At 42.9% G+C, this 22,393-nt stretch overlaps 1 protein-coding gene across 1 annotated transcript; it reads right to left on the reverse strand.

Moving 5' to 3' along the window:
- Positions 1-487: 487 nt before the first annotated feature.
- cops4 (COP9 constitutive photomorphogenic homolog subunit 4 (Arabidopsis)) lies at positions 488-22,256 on the reverse strand. The gene is made up of 10 exons (XM_056290691.1): positions 22,120-22,256; positions 17,800-17,879; positions 17,537-17,688; positions 17,287-17,390; positions 17,053-17,206; positions 16,735-16,885; positions 16,218-16,388; positions 7,494-7,609; positions 6,125-6,209; positions 488-1,074 (listed from the first exon to the last, which is right to left on the reverse strand). Exons 1-10 carry the CDS (start codon positions 22,191-22,193, stop codon positions 941-943), a joined length of 1,221 nt encoding a protein of 406 aa, XP_056146666.1. The 5' UTR covers positions 22,194-22,256; the 3' UTR covers positions 488-940.
- Positions 22,257-22,393: the final 137 nt, after the last annotated feature.

Consider the following 22,393-nt stretch of genomic DNA (forward strand, 5'->3'; position numbering starts at 1 on the left):
GCACTCTTACCCCTCCCTTAGCAATAGGACCCCCCTTAACACTGGCCACATCACTTCCTGGCCACCCCTTGGGGGCGCCACTGCATCGACTTGCGCTCGGGACTCTTTCAGAGCTCAGAACAGACCACGTGCGCTGGCCGCCATCTTGCCCAGCCACCATGAAATCTTTTTTTCTTTATTGTTCAACAAATTTTATTTATCAATTGCAAGGTTAAACGACATCAATCAATCAACGCCAGTCTATACAGACCAATATGCCAGGGGCTGTGAGGTGAATAGAATGTAAAGGTTGTCTGTTGGAAAATTTACTTTTGTGAATGTGAAACTTCGCTAAAATAATGAGACGATTTATAAAAGAAGGGCGGATGGGAACGGAGGCGTGACGTCACTTCCGTGCGTCAGAGGGCCGTCAGGCAGCATATTCCCCACTTATCAACAGTGCGAGTGAAACGTACAAATACAGGACAAGAAGGGGCTGACACATGTATGGTGCAGTTCGTCTTTATTGATAGCCAACACGTATGGGAAAAAAAAAACACAACATCCGAATCCCAAAATGGAAACTGAACACCTGCCCAGTGGACGAATATCCCAACACCTGGATATTCGGGTCCAGCCTTACCTGTAGGTCTGATAAAGTACTTCTGCAATAAAGCAATATTTGAGCATTTCAATCAGTATTTGGGGGTGATTAACAAAACACTGTTTATTAGACGGTTTACAACGAGCAGTAAGGTTAATTAATTAGTCATAAAACAACGTGTGAAAAGTCAGTACAGTCCAGAACTCTCAAAAAAAAAATCATTCGGGCTAAATGGATGGTTATGTCAGACACAGAGGTTGTTGTCGTTGGGGATATTGGCAATAAGAGGATGAAATGAAACCGTGGGGGGGGGGGTTGTTTGATTGAATCGGCTGTTTGGGAATGTTTGGTAGATGTTCATTGTGTCATCTGGGCTTCCATCGCCTGTGCCGCCCATTCTGGAGCTGCTTGACGGATCTTTTCTAGGAGATTGTTGACCTGGAAACACAGAGACTGGATCTGCTTGTCCCAAGTGGGCAGGGGCTCGCGAGCTGAAAGACAGCGAGGGAAAGCAACAGCAAGAGGACCGTAACAAGGATGAGTAACGGTTGAAAACTATTTAACGACATACAAACCAAATCACATCTGGAACGCAGTAAGTATGTCCAGGACCACATTTCGGTGGCCTTACACATAGGAAATAGGTAGCGATGGTACAGAAAACGGCTTGATACAGGTGTCTGAAATTGAGATCTGACCAGAAATGGAAAGCGCTTTGAGTGGCTGTTGCAGCTAGAAAAGTGCTGTATACATGCAACTTGATTGATTGATTGATTGACTGCCCTGTACAGCCGTGTACTCGGTGCAGGGCTCTTTCTGTCTGAAACCATCTCAGTACTCTCAGGCTGCCCCCGCCCCCCCACATTACCTCGCTACAGATGAGCAAAACATGAAAAAGAATGACCAAGACCGCCATTTTGACGGTTTTGGATTTTCAAAGTTTAACAACTTTGTAAGGAAAAAAAGCTACAGACCTGCCGCTCCCTGAATGCTCCTTAAACGGCATATATTTGCATTAAAATGAGTTTTAGATCAATTGCACAAAAAAATGGTTATGATAAGATCTACCTAAAACGACCATGAGCGGTCAAAATGACCGTCTCGTAATTTGTGCGTAATCATGCGCGTCATGTCACTATTTATGACACGGTTTTTCGCATCATTTCCTTCGTGAAGTTCGTTGCTCTGTTCCGGACACACATCAGCGTCCTCCAGTGCAGAGAAATAGTCTAAACTTGATTTGTGATTATTTCCAACATGTCTGGGTACAGACGCCGTTACAGACACACCATGACTACCACCGAGGCGTTGCAGTATTTACAGGCATTGGACAGCGGCCATTTTAAATTGTTTGAAAAATAGTATTAAAGTATTTAAAATGTTAATGGTGGTGTCAGTTAGTTTCCTAACATACATACTAACATATGTAATGCATTAATAGCTCAACTGGGGATTTATCTTGACAGAATATAGAGTTCAAAAACCGGCGGTCATTTTGACCACCCATGGTCATTTTAGGTAGGAATGAAATCCCGGTCGTTCTAGTGTTAATACTGTAACATGCACGGATAAGTAGACTCGCTAGCCCTTGGCTAACGGGTCGGGCCCTTTAGTCGACTGGCTAACGTAGTCGTCCATGGTGCGGGAGACTCGGCTTCATGGCCCGGCTGTGGCAGTTCCCGGCTGCCCCCCGAATTCGCTCCAATACATATCAGCTATTCAATCTGTGTGCAGCAGACCACAACTGGCTCGTCTGGTGTATGTATGTATGGTAAGTATGCCATGAAGTATTCCTCTCAACCAGTGTGATGTGTAATCAACCTAATTTTGGGATGTGTGCAAGCACTTAGTTCTTGGACAGCACGGAAATTTCAAATATGCCAAATTAAATTGTGTTAGAGGTGTAGCCTCTTATCACAAACTAGAGAAAATTGTATAGTACTTGATCTTATCACTAGTCGTCAAATGTATAAATGAAAAAAATAATTTTCTGTAACACAACTATCAGTTGCCAGTCCTGCTCAAGAATTGTTTGCAATCTAATTGACAACTATTATTGTGGATCGTTGTGTACTTCCAAGGACAGCAGAGGACCCGACAGCAGAGGGTTTAGCCGCTTACAATCATTTGTGGGTTTTCAAAATGAAGGCCAATCAATATTTTGTCTGACAAAAGTAAACAAGGAATTATTGTGATATTAAAACTGCTTTTCTTACAAGCACATTTATGTAGCGGTGGGGGGGGGTTAGAATGCAATTTTGCAATGGTTAAAATGGGAGGGGAAAAAAATAATGAAAATAATGCTTTAATGCACGCTCAATAATCCAGGTAAGGAAATCCCAGAATGTTTGATCATTTTAACTGGACACAACATTTAGTAGGAGAAACGTTTCATCACTCATCTACGTAACTCATTAGTCTGTGATATCATACAGACCACCTCCATCGCTTCATCATCTGCATTTATGAAATTACAGGATGACCCCACCCTTAGCAATAGGACCACCCTTAACGCCGACCAAGGGTGTCTGCTCCTGAAGCTGTCTTCAGTCCACGTACTTCACATACAGGGGGCAGTACTAAAGGCAGAGGCACGGGTGTGCTATGGGTTCCCCAGTCTCATCTATAGTGGCCAACTTGTATGGAGGAAGTGAAAAAGAGGGCTCTGATGTCAAGTCAAGTCAGTTTTATTTGTATAGCACAATATCACAAATGACAAATTTGCCTCAAGGAGCTTTACAGCAACACAACATCCTGTCCTTAGACCCTCACATCGGATAAGGAACAACTCCCTAAAAAAAAATCTTTAACAGGGAGAAAAGACAGGAAGAAACCTCAGGGAGAGAAACAGAGGAGGGATCTCTCCCCCAAGACGGATGACGTGCAATGGATGTTGTGTGTTTACACAATTAACACAATACAACACTGAAAGGGGATAACAGAATTATAATGGAATTACACCACCTAGCCATTGGTATAGATTTGTTCGACGACGCCTGGGTTGAAATTTAATCTCAGGATATACCACATTTCACCGAACATATTAACTCTATGGACAACCACATCAAGTTCACCAGGGGGGATGTGAAAAATGACAGGTTAGCCTTCTTACACTGTGCGATTGCAATTGGTGATGGGGACATTTGATTGGTGAGGCTTACCGTAAACCAACACATACTGATCAGTACTTAAGGTTGAACTCTCATCATTCACTGGAGCACAAACTAGGAGTCATCAGGACGCTGTACCACCGAGCTGACAACGTACGGACACAGCAGCCGGGGAAGGGGAGAAATCCCACATTAAACAGGCCCTGGTTAAGTGTGGTTATCCTAATTGAACGTTTGCTAAAGCCAGGAAGATGCCCAAAAAGTTCACCAGCCAACTGAAGAGAGGAGAAGGACAACAGCTGTCTAAGTGTAAACCAGTGGTGATTCTGTATGTGGCAGGAGCGACACAACAGTTGCTTTCAACATCAGCGTCTAGGTTGCTTTCAAACCCCAAAACACGCTGCACCAGAAATCGGTCCACCCCAAGGATCGGGTCCCCCGGCACAAACAGAGCATTATAGTGTACGCTGTTAAGTGCCAGGAGGATTGCTGTAACTTGTACATCGGGGAAACCAAACAGATGCTGGCCAAGAGGATGGCACAACACAGGAGAGCTAACACATCAGGCCAGGACTCCACAGTCTGCACCATCTACAGGCCAGTGGCCGCTCTTTCAAGGATGAGGATGTGCACATCCTTGATAGGGAGGAACGTTGGTTTGAACAGGGAGTCAAAGAGGCCATCTATGTGAAGAGGGAACGACCATCCCTGAACCGAGGGGGAGGGCTAAGAGCACATCTGTCGCCATCTTACAATGTTGTAAGATGTTTGTCAGGGTCCCGCAGTGCTAACTTGTAGCATCAGCTAGCCAGTTAGCTAACACCAGTAGCTAGCTAACTAGCGTTACTCAAATAAACACTGCGAAACTCAAAAGCACAGAACAAGAAAACGCATGTGGAGGAAGGATGATCCAAATGACCAACGTTGTTTTACATATGTGGGCCTATGTACACAAATATACGTTACACTTGGTATCCGAAAAACCAGCGGTCACAGAGCAGCACGAGAAGTAACCGTGTCAACCCAGACTATTCCCCAATCCTCTGTGAATAGTACACGTGGCCATTGAAACTCTAATTGGTGGTCATGGCAATTTGCATATGAAACCAATCGTTGGTTTCGGTCATGATGCCACTGTGCTGTTTATAACTTTGAGGGATACCTGCAGTCAGTTGAGACTGATGAGGTCACACGAATGAGTGATGAAACGTTTCTCCCACTAAATGTGTCCAGAGGAAGTGATTAACCTCTCTGTGATTATAAAGAGCATTAACTACGTTAACTTTCTACTAGCTGCTGCTTGTTGTTTGGTTATAGTAAAACTGTAAACTATGTATTCAGTTACCGTTCCAAAGTTCAGCCATATGAAACATGTGCTCCTATTTGTCAATATCAATAAGCATGTCTCTGAAGCAGTCACAATAGGAGACAAGAAGCGAAAAAATTCAGACACTCTCAACTTTCTGTTGGGGAATTGTGGCTTGTCCCAGAACACCTCATCACATGTCTTTCACCATGTCATACTTCAAGACCGACAGACATTTCTGATGTTAAGAAATTATTAACATCAGAAAAATCAGCGCATCATGTAAGATTAACAATCATAATCTTGCATGATGCTACACATTCATATTGGACAGCATTTTAGCATAAATACGGGCTACATCTTTATTTTGTGAGCCCAGGATTTTTTTATTCGTCATTTACTTCTATAACTAATGACGATTTCAAAACCAAATATGAGTTCTCACAGTGAAGGTAGTTAAATTACGTAACACGTGTGAGAAAATCCTAGTCATTATAGGGTTTTGTGTCTCTTGACAATTTTTGCCCAGGTTTGAAAAGCAGCTAGTGTTAATACTTAACTTGGATAATGTTAGAATAATCAGGCTTAAAATGGCTGTGGCGACCACTACAGGGGGCAGCTGAAAGTAGCAGTCATAGTAGTAGTAGTAGTAGGAGTAGTAATGTCATCATCGTAACAAAATACTATATACACAAATGTCACTTTGGCAAATCCTCCCCATTGTGGAATCCAAGAAATGCCAAGACATGCCAAGAAATTCTGTAAATGTATGTTTGACTATAATTTATGCTAGCCCCTTGTTCAGTTACTTATTTTTATTTAATAATTAATTTAATGGCTCATTTTTCTCTAATTATATATTCCTTTTATCTTGTTTTGTTTACTTCAACAGGGCAATGCCGGATGTTTTACTTATGTTTGCTTTTCAACTGTAAATCTTCTTCTTCTTCTTTTGGCTTGTTCCCTGTTTCCCAGGGGTCGCCACAGTAAAATGGAGTAATTTAACATGCAGTAATGTATAGTAATATACGCTGTTTGAAATTTCTAAATTTTGCTTTGGCCACTGGAACACCAGGTTGGTTCTGCAACATCAAATCAGAAAAAACAGTGGTGAACGCCACTTACTTTCAAAGTGCACAATGCCATCTATCTGGTCAATGAAACCATTCATGCGTCCTTCTGTGATCATCTGAGAAGCAATTTTCTCCGCCTGAGAGAAAAACAAAAACAGTTTAATTAATCTCTGTGTGCAATATTGTGACAAAAAGCTCCATCAATGAAAGCTAAAAAGTATACGCGAGAGTGAATAACGCTAAGATATTCACTCTTAGGATTCTGCTTCCGGTGTGGGAAAATGGCTGCGCAAATTTGCGTTTGCAGTGGCCTCACCCAGTGCCGGTGTTCGAAGATGGCAGCGCGAATTCACATTTGTGGCGGCCTCACCCAGTACCATCGATGCAGTGTCTTTGTCCACGTCTCTGTCTGCGTCTAAGTTTTGTCTTCGTTTGATGGCTGGGAGAGCTGGCGATGGATCGGCTGGGAGAGCGGGGCAGGCTAAGCTAACTGCTAGCCCATGCAGACCGGCAGTTCCAACAACACCGAGGGCGGTCTGGCGACGGCCTCACCTGGCATTGACTGTGGTGTTTTCTGATGTTGTCGTGAGGAGTGCGGGGAGGTGTGTTGAGGGTGTCTGGCTGGGAGAGCTGGCGCTGGATCGGCTGGGAGAGCTTGGTCTGCTTCGTCCAGTGGGTCCGGTGACTATGGCCCCTGCCTGGAGCTGCGCCCGAGGAGGAAACGCCGTGGACAGTCTGACAAGACGCAGAAGCGGGGTGGGCTAAGCTAACTGCTAACCTATGCAGACCCGCGGTTCTGACAGTCATCCTGGCTGGCATTCGTTTCCTTGGACAGTGATTTTTTTTGTTTAGTTTGGATATACATATGTGTTAGTTTAGGTATGTGTGTTCTTGTAGTTTTTGGATGTGTTTTTGTCTTTGTGTTGCACTGCTGTGGGTTGGGGGAAACGTCATTTCCTTTCATTTCATGTACGCAAGTGCATGATCCTGACATAGTTTATAATGCATGTCTCTGGGGTCTCCAGAGAGAGAATGCCAGTTCGTCACTGTGGAAAGGAAACTCATTTGCTGTATTAAGGTAAATTTGCCACACTGTCAAAAATGTGCTCAAGATGCAGAGCAATCAACAGTTCTTTATGAAAAGACCTAAACAGCCTTGTGGTATCTAGTGCTTATAATCATGCACCACAGTCTCTCCCTGTTACATCAAAAGAACATTTAAGTTAAAATTTCAAAATATCCTGGGCTCACTGATAAATAAATATCACAGCAAACTTTTTACAAATATATATTTACAAGATAAAGTAGTCAAATAAACACCTCAAGGCCTACTCTGATATCTTGATTACATGCAGTAAATTTCACCAAGCTGTTGAATTAAGAAAAAGATGCTGCTTTGTAAAGAGAAATACATGTTTCACCTTTGCAGGAGGGATTTCCAACAGCGCCCCAAGTTCTTCAAAAGTAATGTTGTTGTAAAGTTTGCTAGCAGACAAGAGGTTGTGCTCAATCACTGCTCTGTCAAGGATACTGGAACCTGGAATAGACAACAGAAATATTGTAAATAGAGTTTACACCATCAAACACAGCCTACTGTGGGCAATTGCACTGTAACAGAACACCAATTGCTTCAAACATGAATTTAAAATTAAATTATAGTTACAGTAACATCAACACTGCTTAGTGTTTATGAAAGTACACTTGTAATAACGGCAGGCCGAGGACTAAAAATTAAAGTAAGCCTATGCTACTTCTGGTGGTTTGGTGAGAGGCAGTTTTGCAGCAGAGGTGGTGCCAATCAATCAATCAATTACCATAAGCACAAAAAAACAATTAAACATTTTGATATTCATTTGCCTAAATTAACTTGGTTTTAAAACATTTTATTTTTTAATTTCATATGTATGAAAAGATCCACAATGCTCCCTTTAAGCAAACAGCTTGATCACAATGACCAGATTGTTTAAACAGCGACTTTTGATCAGTATAAGCGGTTGATCATCACGGCCATGATTACTGTAAGCGATAACTATGCATCCAGGCAGGTATTGTTCTTCTGGCATCTGCCAAACCCAAATTAGTCTGTCAGACTGCCAGATAGAGAAGCGTGATTCATCACTCCAGAGAACACGTTTCCAATGCTCCAGAGTCCAATGGAGGTGGGCTTTAGTATATCACTCCAGCCAATGCTTGACATTGTGCATGGTGATCTTGTGCAGCTGTTCAGCCATGGAAACCCATTTCATGAAGCTCCGGACTAACAGTTCTTGTGTTGACTGCTTCCAGAGGTAGTCTGGACCTCGGTAGTGAGTGTTGCAACCAAGGACAGGTGATTTTTACCTGCTACAGCACTCTGCGGTCTTGTTCTGTGAGCTTGTGAGTCCTACTGCTTCACAGCTGAGTTGTTCCTACTCCTAGACATTTCCGAGAATTTTAATCTGTTTTGGGATCATCTCTACTTCTTCAAAACTGACAGAGTCCACCCAGACAGGCTTGATGGCCGGATAGTAGTGGCCAACCTGCAACACGGCATACAGTCCTCTCCACGTAACGGACAATTTAAATCCCACGCTTTCCTCCTGGAGCCTCTGCTTCCAACTGTAGTAGCACCCCACAGTACTGTTCCGCCCACTGGCTCCCTCCACTGGCATCATCTGTCATTGACCCTCTCACTGGGAGTTTTCCACATACAGGGACACTGTCCCTCTCATCCACACGACGTATCTAATCGTAGAAACAACAACCAAATATCTGGAGCAACTATCTGCAATTTGTATCATATTTGCTGTAATCCCGTTGGTTTTATTGTTTGACACCAAACAATTTCTGCCTCTTGAATGTGAGCTCTCTTGGTAATAAGTCCTTTATCATTAATGATTTTATTGTTTCTAATAATCTTGACTTTTTTATGATTACTAAGACATGGCCGTCCCCAGAGGACACCGTTCCCATGATTGAGGGTAGGCCCCCTGATTTTGCATATTTTCATATTCACAGGCCCTCTGGTAGAAAGCATATAAAATGTGACCTTTTCACAGAAAATTTTGCAAAAATAAATGTAGCTTTTTTTTACAGGTCTCCAGTACTGTTCCGCCCACTGGCCCCCTCCACTGGCCTCATCTGTCATTGACCCTCTCACCAGGAGTTTTCCCCATATAGACTATTATTAGGCACCGTGCCTCTCATCCACACGACGTATCTAATAGTAGAAACAACAACCGAATATCTGGAGCAAATATCTGCAATTTGTGTCCTATTTGCTGTACTCCCGTTGTTTTTTTGTTTTGTTTTTTTCCCCAAATTCTTTTTATTACTGTTTGTTAACATTGTAAAAACAATTGTTTAAAAAAAAATTTTTTAACATACATAAAAAAATAATAATGGCATATACACATTATGTACATGGCAAAAATAGTAGTTAGACATATACATACATATATAAGAAAATGTGTGTAGTAAAAAAAAAAAAAAAACCTTCCCCCGCAAAGATTAAAATATATAAAAATTAAAAATTAAATCATTGTTAATTTCTTCGCCTATATCCTGCTCCAAAGATGTTTTGACAGCTAACAATGAGGAGCTCTAGAGAGAGAAAATTCTCTCATATCCACATGAGATGATACCTTTTGATGTAAGGGGGGTGATAAAAAAGCATAAATGGAGGGGCTTATTATGGGCTGAGAGGTAAGTTGGGAGCTTGTGCCACGGACAAAGCTATGAACCTGTAGATACCTAAAAAGTGACTTTTTGGGATATTAAATTTAGCTTAAATCTGTTGAAAGGATGCAAAGGTGCCCTAAATAAACAAATCATTAAATGATACCAAGATAAGACCACATGGAAAAAGCTCCATCTTCTAGAGAGGGAAGGAAGACATGATTTCTACGTACAGGAGCCTGTAGTGAAACGGTAATCTAAAATGGCTTCTAAATTGATTCCAAATTTTGAGAGTCGTCTTGACTAAAATATTCTTGCAGTAGTCTGAGCAGGCTGAACCACTAGGGGTGTGTACACCAAAGCAGCCAGTGAAAATGGCATAGAGGAAGATGTTTCCAACCTCAACCAAGTTGGGATATTATGCAAGCTATCTGCTCACAACCAATACTGAAGTATGCGGACGTTGACTGCCTGATAATAAAAATAAAAATTTGGCAGCGCCATGCCACCCAACCTCCTTGGTAAACTTTGCGGATTCTTTTTATCCCAAATGAACCCTTAGATAATCCCATCAACTTTTCGAAAACATTATTTTGGGATAAAGACTGGAATGCATTGAAATAGGAAGGAAAATATAGGCAGGATATTCATTTTAACAGAATTAATTCGACCATCTAGAGATAAAGGGAGTAATGACCATCTCTTAAAGTCCTGCTGCACTTGATTAAGGAGAGGGGTAAAATTATACTTGAAAAGATTCTTAAATTTCTTAGTGACTTGGACCCCCAAGTACGTGAAACTGTCCAGAACTATTCTAAATTATACTGTGTGGAGTTGGTATTTGCGAGCTGCAGCATTTAGAGGGAAGAGTTCACTCTTCTTAAAATTCAGGTTGTAGCCAGAGATGAGAACAAATAAGTTAAGAACAGAGAGCACATTAGAAATAGTTATATCTGTAGTTATATTACGCTTGGAAACACAGAGGAGAAAATCATCCGTATAAAGTTATACCCTCTGCTCAATGCCGTTCCAGGTCACATCTGTGATGTGAGGGTAAAATTGGAACGCAATAGCATTAATAGCTCAATAGCTATGGCAAAGAGCATAGGGGACATTGGGCATCCTTATCTCGTGCCCCTAAAGCGAGGTAAGTAGTCCAAGCAAGAGACCAGGTGGAAGGGGAATGAGGCCAGGAGCATCGGAAAGGGGTTCAAACTCTACTACCATGGTGTGAATGGGAGGAGAAATGGAGTACGGGCAATTCTGAATGAACAGTATGGCAAGAGTGCTGGAGGTGAAGAGAGTGTCGGACAGAGTGATGAGTATGAAACTGGAAATTGAAGGTGTGTTGATGAATGCTATCAGCGCATATGCCCCACAAGTTGCATGTGAGATGGACGAGAAAGAAGAATTCTGGAGTGAGTTGGATGAAGTGGTGGACTGTGTACCCAAGGAGGAGAGAGTGGTGATTGGAGCGGACTTCAATGGACACGTTGGTGAAGGGAACAGAGGTGATGGGCCGATATGGTGTCAAGGACAGGAATTTGGAAGGACAAATGGTGGTGGATTTTGCAAAAGGATGTGTGAATACATAGGCTGTGGTGAATGCAAATTTCAAGAAGCGGGAGGAACACAGGGTGACGTACAGTGCATCCGGAAAGTATTCACACCCCTTCACTTTCTCCACATTTTGTTATGTTACAGCCTTATTCCAAAATGGATTAAATTCCTTTTTTTTCTCATCAATCTACACACAATACCCCATAATGACTTTTTTTCTCATCAATCTACACACAATACCCCATAATGACAAAGTGAAAAGGATTTTGTAGAAATTTTTGCAAAATTATTAAAAATAAATAACTGAAATATTGCATGTACATAAGTATTCACACCCTTTGCTATGACACTCAAAATTGAGCTCAGGTTCATCCTGTTTCCACTGATCATCCTTGAGATGTTTCTACATCTTGACTGGAGTCCACCTCTAGCAAATTCAATTGATTGGACATGATTTGGAAAGGCACACACCTGTCTATATAAGGTCCCACTGTTGACAGTGCATGTCAGAGCAGAAACCAAGCCATGAAGTCAAAGGAATGGTGTGTGGACCTCCGAGACAGGATTGTATCGAGGCACAGATCTGGGAAGGGTACAAAAAATTTCTACAGCTTTGAAGGTCCCGAAGAGCACAGTGGTCTCCATCATTCGTAAATGGAAGAAGTTTGGATGCACCAGGACTCTTCCTAGAGCTGGCCACCCAGCCAAACTGAGCAATCGGGGGAGAAGGGCCTTGGTCAGGGAGATGACCAAGAACCCGATGGTCACTCTGACAGAGCTCCAGCATTCCTCTGTGGAGATGGGAGAACCTTCCAGAAGGACAACCATCTCTGCAGCACTCCACCAATCAGGCCTTTGTGGTAGAGTGGCCAGACGGAAGCCTCTGCTCACTAAAAGGCACATGACAGCCCACTTGGAGTTTGCCAGAAAGCACCTAAAGGACTCTCACACCATGAGAAACAAGATTCTCTGGTCTGATGAAACCAAGATTGAACTCTTTGGCCTGAATGTCAAACGTCACGTCTGGAGGAAACCAGGCACCTTTCATCACCTTGCTAATACCATCCTTACAGTGAAGCATGGTGGTGACAGCATCATGCTGTGGGGATGTTCTTCAGCGGCAGGGACTGGGAGACTAGTCAGGATCGAGGTAAAGATGAATGGAGCAAAGTACAGAGAGATCCTTGATGAAAACATGCTCCAGAGCGCTCAGGACCTCAGACTGGGGCGAAGGTTTACCTTTCAACACGGCAACGACCCTAAGCACACAGCCAAGACAACGAAGGAGTGGCTTCGGGACAAGTCTGTGAATGTCCTTGGGTGGCCCAGCCAGAGCCCAGACTTGAACCCCATTGAACATCTCTGGAAAGACCTGAAAATAGCTGTGCAGCGACGATCCCCATCTAACCTTACAGAGCTCGAGAGGATCTGCAGAGAAGAATGGGAGAAATACCCCAAATAAAGGTGTGCCAAGCTTGTAGCTTCATACCCAAGAAGACTTGAGGCTGTAATCGCTGCCAAGGGTGCCTCAACCAAGTACTGAGTAAAGTGTGTGAATACTTATGTACATGCAATATTTCAGTTTTTGATTTTTAATAAATTTGCAAAAATTTCTACAAAACCTTTTTCACTTTGTCATTATGGGGTATTGTATGTAGATTGATGAGAAAAAAAGGAATTTAATCCATTTTGGAATAAGGCTGTAACATAACAAAATGTGGAGAAAGTGAAGGGTTGTGAATACTTTCCAGATGCACAGTATAAGAGTGGAGGAAAGTGCATACTGCCACCAGTATGCACTACATCTTTTGTATGATGCACGATCTGAAATGGATTGGAGACTGCAAGGTGGTGACAGGGGAGAATATAGCTAGGCAGCACCAAATGGAGGTCTGTAGGATGATTTTAGAGAGCAACAAGAGGAGCCAAGGATCAAATGATGGAATTTGAAGAAGGAAGACTGCTGGGTGGACTTCAGGAAGAAGTTAAAACAGGCACTGGATGGTTGGATGGCTGGGCAAGCACTGCAGAAATAGCTAGGGACACAGTTAGGAAGGTACTTGGTGTGTCATCTGGACACGGGAAGGAAGACAATTTGGTGGTGGAACGAGAAAGTACAGCAAAGTATACAGAGGTAGAAGTTGGCAAAGAAGAAGTGGGATAGTCAGGTGGCAAAGGCAAAGGAAAAAGGCATATGTTGAGTTGTATGAGAGGTTAGACACTAAGGAAGGACAAAAGGACTTGTACCGATTCACTAAACAGAGGGACTGAGCTGGGAAGGATGTGCAGCAGGTTAGGGCGATCAACGATAAAGATGGAAATGTGCTGAAAAGTGAGGAGTGTGTGTTAAAAAGGTGGAAGGAGTACTTTGAGGGGAGGATGAATGAAGAAAATGAGAGAGAGAGAAGGTTGGATGATGTGGGGGTAGTGAATCAGGAAGTGCAGTGGATTAGCAAGGAGGAAGTGAGGGTGGCTATGAAGAGGGCAGCTATGAAGAGGATGAAGAGTGGAAAGGGGGTTGGCCCTGATGACATACACGTGGAGGCATGGAGGTGTTTAGGAGAGATGGCAGTGGAGTTTTTAACTAGACTGTTTAACATAATCATCGAAAGTGAGAGGATGCCTGAAGAGCGGAGAAGCAGCATACCGGTACCGGTTTTCAAAAATAACGGCCATGTGCAGAACTGTAGCAACTAGAGAGGTCCAAATTTGAACAGCCACAACATCAAGATATGGGAAAGAGTAATAGAAGCCAGGTTAAGAGGAAAGATTGATGATTAGCAAGCAGCAGTATGGTTTCATGCCACGAAAAAGCACTACAGATGCAATGTTTGCTTTGAGAATGTTGATGGAGAAGTATAGAGAAGGTCAGAAGGAGTTACATTGTGTCTTTGTGGATTTAGAAAAAACATGACAGGGTGCCGAGAGAGGAGGTGTGGTATTGTATGGGGAAGTTGGGAGTGGCAGAGAAGTATGAAGGAGTGGTGCAGGATATGTATGAGGGATGTGTGATAGTGGTGAGGTGTGCAGTTGGAGTGACAGATGGGTTCAAGGTGGAGGTGGGATTACATCAAGGATTGGCACTGAGCCCTTTCTTTTTGGCAATGGTTTATGGGACAGGTTGACTGACAAGATCAGGCAGGAGTCTCTGTGGACTATGATGTTCGCGGATGACATTGTGATCTGTAACGAGAGTAGGGTGCAGGTTGTGGAGAGCTTGGAGAAGTGGCTGCTGGGGGGATTTCCTACGTTAAATGCACTTATTGTAAGTCACTTTGGATAAAAGCGTCGGCTAAATGACTGTAATGTAATGTGGCAGTATGCACTGGAGAGAAGAGGAATGAAAGTCAGTAGCAGCAAGACGGAATACATATGCACGACAAAAGGGAGGACAGCAGACTGGTGAGGATGCAAGGAGTAGAGGTGATGAAGGCATATAAATTTAAATACTTAGGGACAACTGCTCAAAGTAACGGGGAGTGCAGCAGAGAGGTAAAGAAGAGAGTGCAAGCATGCAAGCAGGGTGGAGTGGGTGGAGAAGAGTGTCAGGCAATTGGCTGTGTCTGCGGGTCGGAAGCTGGATGTGGGTATGTGTCTTGGTCGCTGCACTAGCGCCTCCTCTGGTCAGTCGGGGCACCTGTTCAGGGCGGAGGGGGAACTGGGGGGAATAGCGTGATCCTCCCATGCGTTATCTCCCCCTGGCAAAACTCCTAACTGTCAGATGTGAATAAGCGGCTGGCAACTCCACATGTATCGCAGGAGACATGTGGTAGTCTGCAGCCCTCCCTGGATCAGCAGAGGGTGTGGCTCAGAAGAGTAGGGTAATTGGCCAAGTACAACTGGAAGAGTGTCAGGAGTGATTTGTGACAAAAGGGTACCAGCAAGAGTTAAGGGAAGCTTTACAAGATGGGTGTGAGACCAGCTATGTTATATAGTTTGGGGACAGTGGCACTGACGAAAAGACAGGAGGCAGAGTTGGAGGTGGCAGAGTTGAAGATGCTAAGAATTTCATTGGGAGTGACGAAGAAGGACAAGATTAGGAATGAGTACATTAGAGGGACAGCTCAGGTTGGACGGTTTAGAGACAAAGCAAGAGAGGCAAGATTGAGATGGTTTGGACATGTGTGGAGGAGAGATGCTGGGTATATTGGGAGAAGGATGCTGAATATGGAGCTGCCAGGGAAGAGGAGAAGAGGAAGGCCAAAGAGGAGGTTTATGGATGTGATGAGGGAGGACATGCAGGTGGCTGGCATGACAGCAGAAGATGCAGAGGAGAGGATGAGATGGAAATGGAAATGGATGAGCCGCTGTGGCGAACCCTAATGGGAGCAGCCTTAAGTAGTAGTAGTTGTCTTTCGAAAGAGCAACGGGAATTGGCAGATACTAATAATATACTTTAAGGCAGTATTTCCATAGATTAAGGTAAAACTGTGCTTTAAATTAAATAACTTTTGTCACTACTTGGCGGAGCTTCGGGAAACGTGTCCTTACCCCATTGCATTCAACAGCGCCCCTTTAGCTCCCGTTGGTTTTAACTCGACTTTGACACCAAACAATTTTGGCCTCTTGAATGTGAGATCTCTTGGTAATAAGTCCTTTATCATTAATGATTTTTTTGTTTCTAATAATATGGACTTTTTTATATTACCGAGACATGGCTGTCCCCAGGGGACACCATTCCCCTGACTGAGGCTAGGCCCCCTGATTTTGCATATTTTCATATTCCCAGGCCCTCTGGAAGATAGCAAGTGTGACCTTTTCACAGAAACAATGCAAAAATACATGTGACTTTTTTCACGTCTCTGGTGAACATGAGTCACTCCGTATTGTTTTCAGAATGGTGTTGATATGCAAGGGCTATTGAGAGCTTAAGTGTATTCCTCTGGTTCTGTTCCAATGGGGCAGGCCACTGGGGTATATTAACTCACCATCTGCTGTGGTGGCCTTCTGGTGAGGCATTAACATGGCAGCAAACTCCTGCAGTTGGTTGCCTCTGATGATGCGATCCAGATACATCTTCTCTAAGATGCCATAGGCGGCAAGCTGCTGACAGCGCTCATCTTTAAATAGTGTGGCTAGCATACGAGAACGCTGCTGTCCTGAATGAAATAAGAGGAATGACAAGTTTTTTTCTGGCGGGAAGAATATGAAACAACTGTTGCAAACAAATCAATTATTAGAAATCTACCCACAGAATTTGACTCATTCGTCCAATATTGGTAAAGGCACTGCCCTGTTTAGAGGTTTTTAGGTGCATTTTTTGCCGATTAGGCCAATTTGCAAGGTTTTATTAGTTTTGATAATGCAATTTCATCAAACACCAAATTTTATAAAGTTTATAGTTTCAAGAATTGAAATAAGGCTTGAAAAATCTATATGAGAATAATGGCACTAAAGGTCAAATCCAAAGGCCCATAGAAACAAAGATCACATCAGCCAGAGTACCTGCAGAGGCTAGTATGGTGCAGTTCAGAGCATGCTTCAGGGCCTCCAGTCGTTCGCTTTCATGGACAATGGACTTGTATGACAGCTCATTGTACCTCTGTGCAGCTTCAATGAACTTCCTCCTAAAGTCTAAGACTCTAGCATAGCACACCTGTGCAGCAACATATAGGATAAGTTAAGATTATTTTTGCCACATTCCATAATGTTTGCATGGTTTTCTTCTTGCAGTTTTGTAAAAAAGATACAAAAATGCTGCATATTAAAATCATGAAAAAAGACAAAATAACACTTTAAAGCTACCAAATCATTGTTGTGTACCTTATAATGAATCTGCAGCTGTTCATTAGAGGATTCATTCTGAAGCAAAGAGGCTCTGTTGATGTAGGCTTCTGCCTGCACAGGGTCATCATCCTCTAAGTAGAGACGGGCAATCTTCAAGTATGTATCCAGCTTATAGTCAACATTGTACTGCCTAAGTAGAAAAATTAGAGGTGTGAAAAACTTGACAACGTTCATCACAAAGGGCAATAAATAGCTCCCTTAGTAACTTACTTTTGCCCTGTTTCAAGGGGAATACCAACTAAAACTTGGGCAGCATTTCTCCAGTCCCCTTCTTTTTCATAAATTGTAGCTAAATGTTGTCTGATTGAGGCTACCTGAAAATAACAAGAGGTTCGGAAAAGTTAACATTTTATTCAAATATTATGACAAAAATATTTCAGTAAAAAGATAAACAGATGATCTTTATCTGGCTTCAGCAGAAAGAATCAAATGGGCTTGGACAGAATGCAAATATACTCACTTGTTCCTCAAAAGAGATTACCCTGGGCTGAATCTTTTCCAAGGTGAAGTGGTAAACTGCCTTAGCTGTACTATCAGGCAGACTGGGGAGGTGTGTACAGAAGTCAGTGAGCAGTTGTCTTGAAATGACAAGACTGACATTTTCATTAACCACTGCAAGAGAGGATAGAGAGCACAATATGACTGCTTGTGCATGGAAAGTGCATCATGGCTGCCTGAGAAAACTGCAAAAAATAAAATTCGATAGAGGCAGGCACTGCATACTTGCTTCAACAAATGCCTTTAAAGATTCCAACTGGTCTGCATCTGTGAACTGAATAGCCTTCTCTAGAATTTGCCGATACCTGAAAGAGGAAGGTCAACATTTTAGATACTACATCACCCATTTTGGAATCACAATGAAAACAACCACTCCAAACTTATACTAGAGCTGACAACCACGGATGAATCAGATGTAAACCCAAAAAAAACTGTAACTACATCTAAGGGCCCTGACACACCAGGCCAACGGGTGGCCGTCGGCCAATGTCGGGCCGTCTGTGACCTTAGTTTTTGCAGTGTGCCCCATAACGTCAGCACTAGTCGGACCCATCGGCAGCTTTTCGGCCAAGTCAGCATGTTGAATCGGTGGAGCCCGTCAGTGAGAGAGATCACTCTGATTGGCTGTTCAGCTTAGTGAATCACTGCAAAACGTACAAGCTAGTTAGCCGTCGGCTGTAGTCTTTGCGGTGTGTTCAAGTGCTACTTTTTCATCCTAAGTAGTAGGCCCTCTATGCCTTAGGCTTCACTGTAGTGAGAAGGGCCAACCATAACATCACAGAAAGAGCAGTGAAGGCCACAAGATGACTTTGCATAAGAAGAGGAGATCCATGGAGAACAGCGTAGTGCCACTTGAACACGTCGTGGTTTAATCCAATAATTAACAAGTTGGGAGGTATCATTTAATCAAAGGGTCACAGAATACGACACATCAGAGATTTTAACATGACTCCAATAATGCACAATACCCTGAGCTAGGGGCCTCCCCGCTTCAAAAAGTAATAGAAAATTGTGAAATTGGGATTATTTTTACAAGAAGGGCAAAAAAATTGAAATCTACACTTTAGATTTCTCGTCATACTATTTTAACTGAATTTGGAATAACAGTTGTACTGTGAAATTTCTAATAATTTCTAGACGTGGTCTTTAGGCTTTCGTCCATTAAATATATGTCGTAGTCTTATCAAATTGTTACCAGGAAAATCAACAAAGAAAATTCTTGAAGACCAAGCCCTTGAGTATCAACACAACAACTCTGACGTTTCTTTACTGTAGTAATGGGGAATTATGGTTATTCAGGTTGGACGATTGGAGACAAAGCAAGAGAGGCAAGATTGAGATGGTTTGAACATGTGCAGAGGAGAGATACTGGGTATATTGGGAGAAGGATGCTGAATATGGAGCTTCCAGGGAAAAGGAAAAGAAGAAGAGGAGTTTTGTGGATGTGTTGAGAGAAGACATGCAGGTGGCTGGTGTGACAGAGGAAGACACAGAGGACAGGAAGAGATAGAAACGGATGATCCGCTGTGGCGACCCTTAACGAGAGCAGCGTAGTAGTAGTAGTAATGGGGAATTATGGGATGGCAAATATCACCATAGTGCCTAGTCTATTCAATACATGCCACTGCTTGAAATTCTATCTACTTCTACTGCTACTAGTTTTGGATGCTTCCGTTAGGCATTGCCTCAGCGAATCATCTGTTTGTATCTCTTCCTATCTTCTGAACCTTCTTCTATCATGTCAACCACCTGCATGTCCTCCCTGGCCGTCCTCATTTCTTCTTGCCTGACAGCTCCATCTTCAGCATCCTTCTCCCAATATACCCAGTATCCCTCCTCCGCACATGTCCAAACCATCTCAATCTTGTCTTTATGCATGCTCAATAATCCAGAGAAGTCAGATAAGGTTGAATCAGTTCATCTAGACAGAATTTATTGAGAGAAACGTTATATCACCCATCTAAGTGACCTCATCAGTCTCAACTGACTGCAGGCATCCCCATCCTTAGTATAAACAATGCAGTTGCGTAACGACCAAAACCAGCGATCAGTTTCATATACAAATAGGCATGACCATTAACTAGAGTTACAATGGCCTGTGCACTATTCACAGAGGATTTGGGAATGTTTGCAATGGCGACAGATGTACTCTAAGCCCATAAGTCTATTCTTTCAATTTGTTCAGAAAATACAATTCTCTTTTATCCGTGATTGAAGCAGATTTTGTGGTTTAAAGGGGTATTAATATTGAGTTTGTGATGTGGGTGATATGCTGCTGCACTGACTATTAGTGTCTATTATTGACACGGTTTCTTATTAGCTGACTGATGGTGTTTTTATTTTTACTTTTTTTTTATGGTTGTGTTATGTTTGTTTTTTTTCTTTGTTTCTGTAAATTGTTATGGTATTTAGCAATAAGTCAACTGTCACTTTTTTATAAATTCTCTTTATAGAGGGAATATAACTTTTTTACCCTTTATAAATGCTCTGATGAAACAGCTTAATTTTTTTGTAAAACCCAATAAAAAATATTCACCGAAAAAAAATAAGAGAGTTATTGCTCCTACTAACAATTTTCCCCTCCATGTACATATGTGAGTCATCGTTTTCTTCAATGAACTCGATCAAGAACCAGAAAAGAAACACTCTCCGATGCACATTTTGGCCTTGCCACAACAGAATATGGGCCCGACATCAGAAGGATTGCCTCATCCCGTCACTCACTTCTCTCACTCATTGGTGAATGAGCATCCATTCATTTTTGTCAATTTGTCCATAATTAAATGGTTGGTTTTGGACTTATTTTGTTTCAAGAGTGCATTATTGAAGAATCCCAGGTGTAATTTATTACTACCACCACCACCACTATTACAACTAATAATAATAACAAATATAATACCAATAACAATCGTATCAATAACAATATCTGCACAACAAACACCTTTTGTTGGCACACAATGGGGGGGGGGCCTGTTTTGGCCTTTGATTTGGCATGCATGACATGATTTGGCCCTTGGGGAAAACTAACCGGGGAGCCCGGCTGTATAACAAGGTACTATACTAGTTGTGTGAGATCAAATGCCATTACTGATGATGTTACTTATATTCCTGACTCCACTTCTGCTAAATCCTGCGCCGCATTACGTTAATTTGTGCATTCAAGATTTCCTTCATTGATGAGGTGCATTTGTGTTTGGATTCATTGAGCAAGTAGGTTTGTGTGTAGTTTCACTGAAGAGTCGGATGCTGCCCATACAGAGTTCATTGTTCCCCACCAGGCTTTCCATGCCAGAAGACGCTACTGTGTTTGCGAGAGTCAAAATTTGTGTGCACAAAAGTTTGTGTGCGTTATTTCAATAAATCTAAAAACGCCAAAATTGAGTTCTGTCTGTGGGCAACGCAATGGTCTTCCTGTGTGAGTTTAGTGGCTTTCATGTGTTATACAAATGAAATGTCGTTTCTTTGAGTATGCAAGTACATGTAAGAAATGAAAATAAATTCTTCCTGATCCCTGACATTACAGTAATACCTGAACGGTCTCAGGCAGACAGTTTATCGGTGATCAATGTGTTTTGCATCGGGGTGTTGCGAGTTAAATGTCCCAGAGCTATGGGGGGGGGGGGTTCCGAGAACCCCAACATTATTATTTGGTAGTTGAGGTTGAGAACCACTTGTGTATAATATGGGTAACGGGTAGCTGACAATACCTAAAGTTTCAACATTTTTCTCCAGTCTTTTTTCATGTAAAGCTTCATCATCATCATCAATTCATTGTCATCACTTGACACAAACAGACTTGTTCTCAGGTTAGGGTGCAGGGAAGGGGGGGGGCATCGTTGATGTAATTCGCCTCTTAACTGCCAGATGTCACTCAAGTAGCAAAACTGTACACGTCCCTTTAAAGAAGATCGGATAAGAAAAAACGATCCAGCGAAATCGCACTCCCATAACGAGACCAACTTCATGAATTAAGAAGACACCGTGGGTTTATTTTCTACCACAGACGGCCGGCAGGGCAGCGGGGTCTTCTTCAGGGTCCGCCCGTAACGTCAGCATTTACCCGATCCAACCTCCACCTATCCAGTTTCAAATAGACGTCCACTAACGAAACAGGGAAAGCTCTTCCACGGGCCACCGGTGCCATGACATGGACGGTGCTCGCCGTCGCCTGTCGTGTCAACGTTCTGGAAACAGATCACATTGAGGGGCCCTCGGTAATTTACGAAAGGTGGACGAGGGAGTTAAATAAAACGGACACAACGGCAGTTTGTCGAGGTCCTCATGTTGACAGGGGGAGAATGAAACCGCAAACTGCCCGACTTGGAGACCCCCCCCCTACCCCTGCTTGACATGTTGCCTCTCTTCTCTCTCGGCAACCTAAACAAGCTAACTCTAGCTAGCCCTAGCTAGCGTTATTTACATCCAGCGTTAACTATCAGCGCAATGCGAGACGTTTACGCCCCGGATTCCGAATCGCGATTAGAGCTGTAACAAGTAGACAACGTTATATTTCATAGCATTGCGGTTTCATTCGGGAATACATACTTTGCAGCGAGATCCTTGTGAGATCCACTTGAATTCATTAGCTGCACAAGCTCCTGTCTTACTTCGGTCGCCATTACTACGAGCGGAGCGTATCGAGCGGGCGCCTCCCTCCCTCTGACAAGCCGTTACGGCCGGAGTCAAGGTTGGTTGACCACACACACACACACACACACACACACACACACACACACACACACACACACACACACACCCAGAGCGCTGCGTAAACTGACAACTGTAAGCACCAATAGCCGTCGGGGACAGGAGGAGTCGA

This window comes from Lampris incognitus, chromosome 12 (genome assembly GCF_029633865.1).
Source record: "Lampris incognitus isolate fLamInc1 chromosome 12, fLamInc1.hap2, whole genome shotgun sequence".
NCBI lineage: Eukaryota > Metazoa > Chordata > Actinopteri > Lampriformes > Lampridae > Lampris > Lampris incognitus.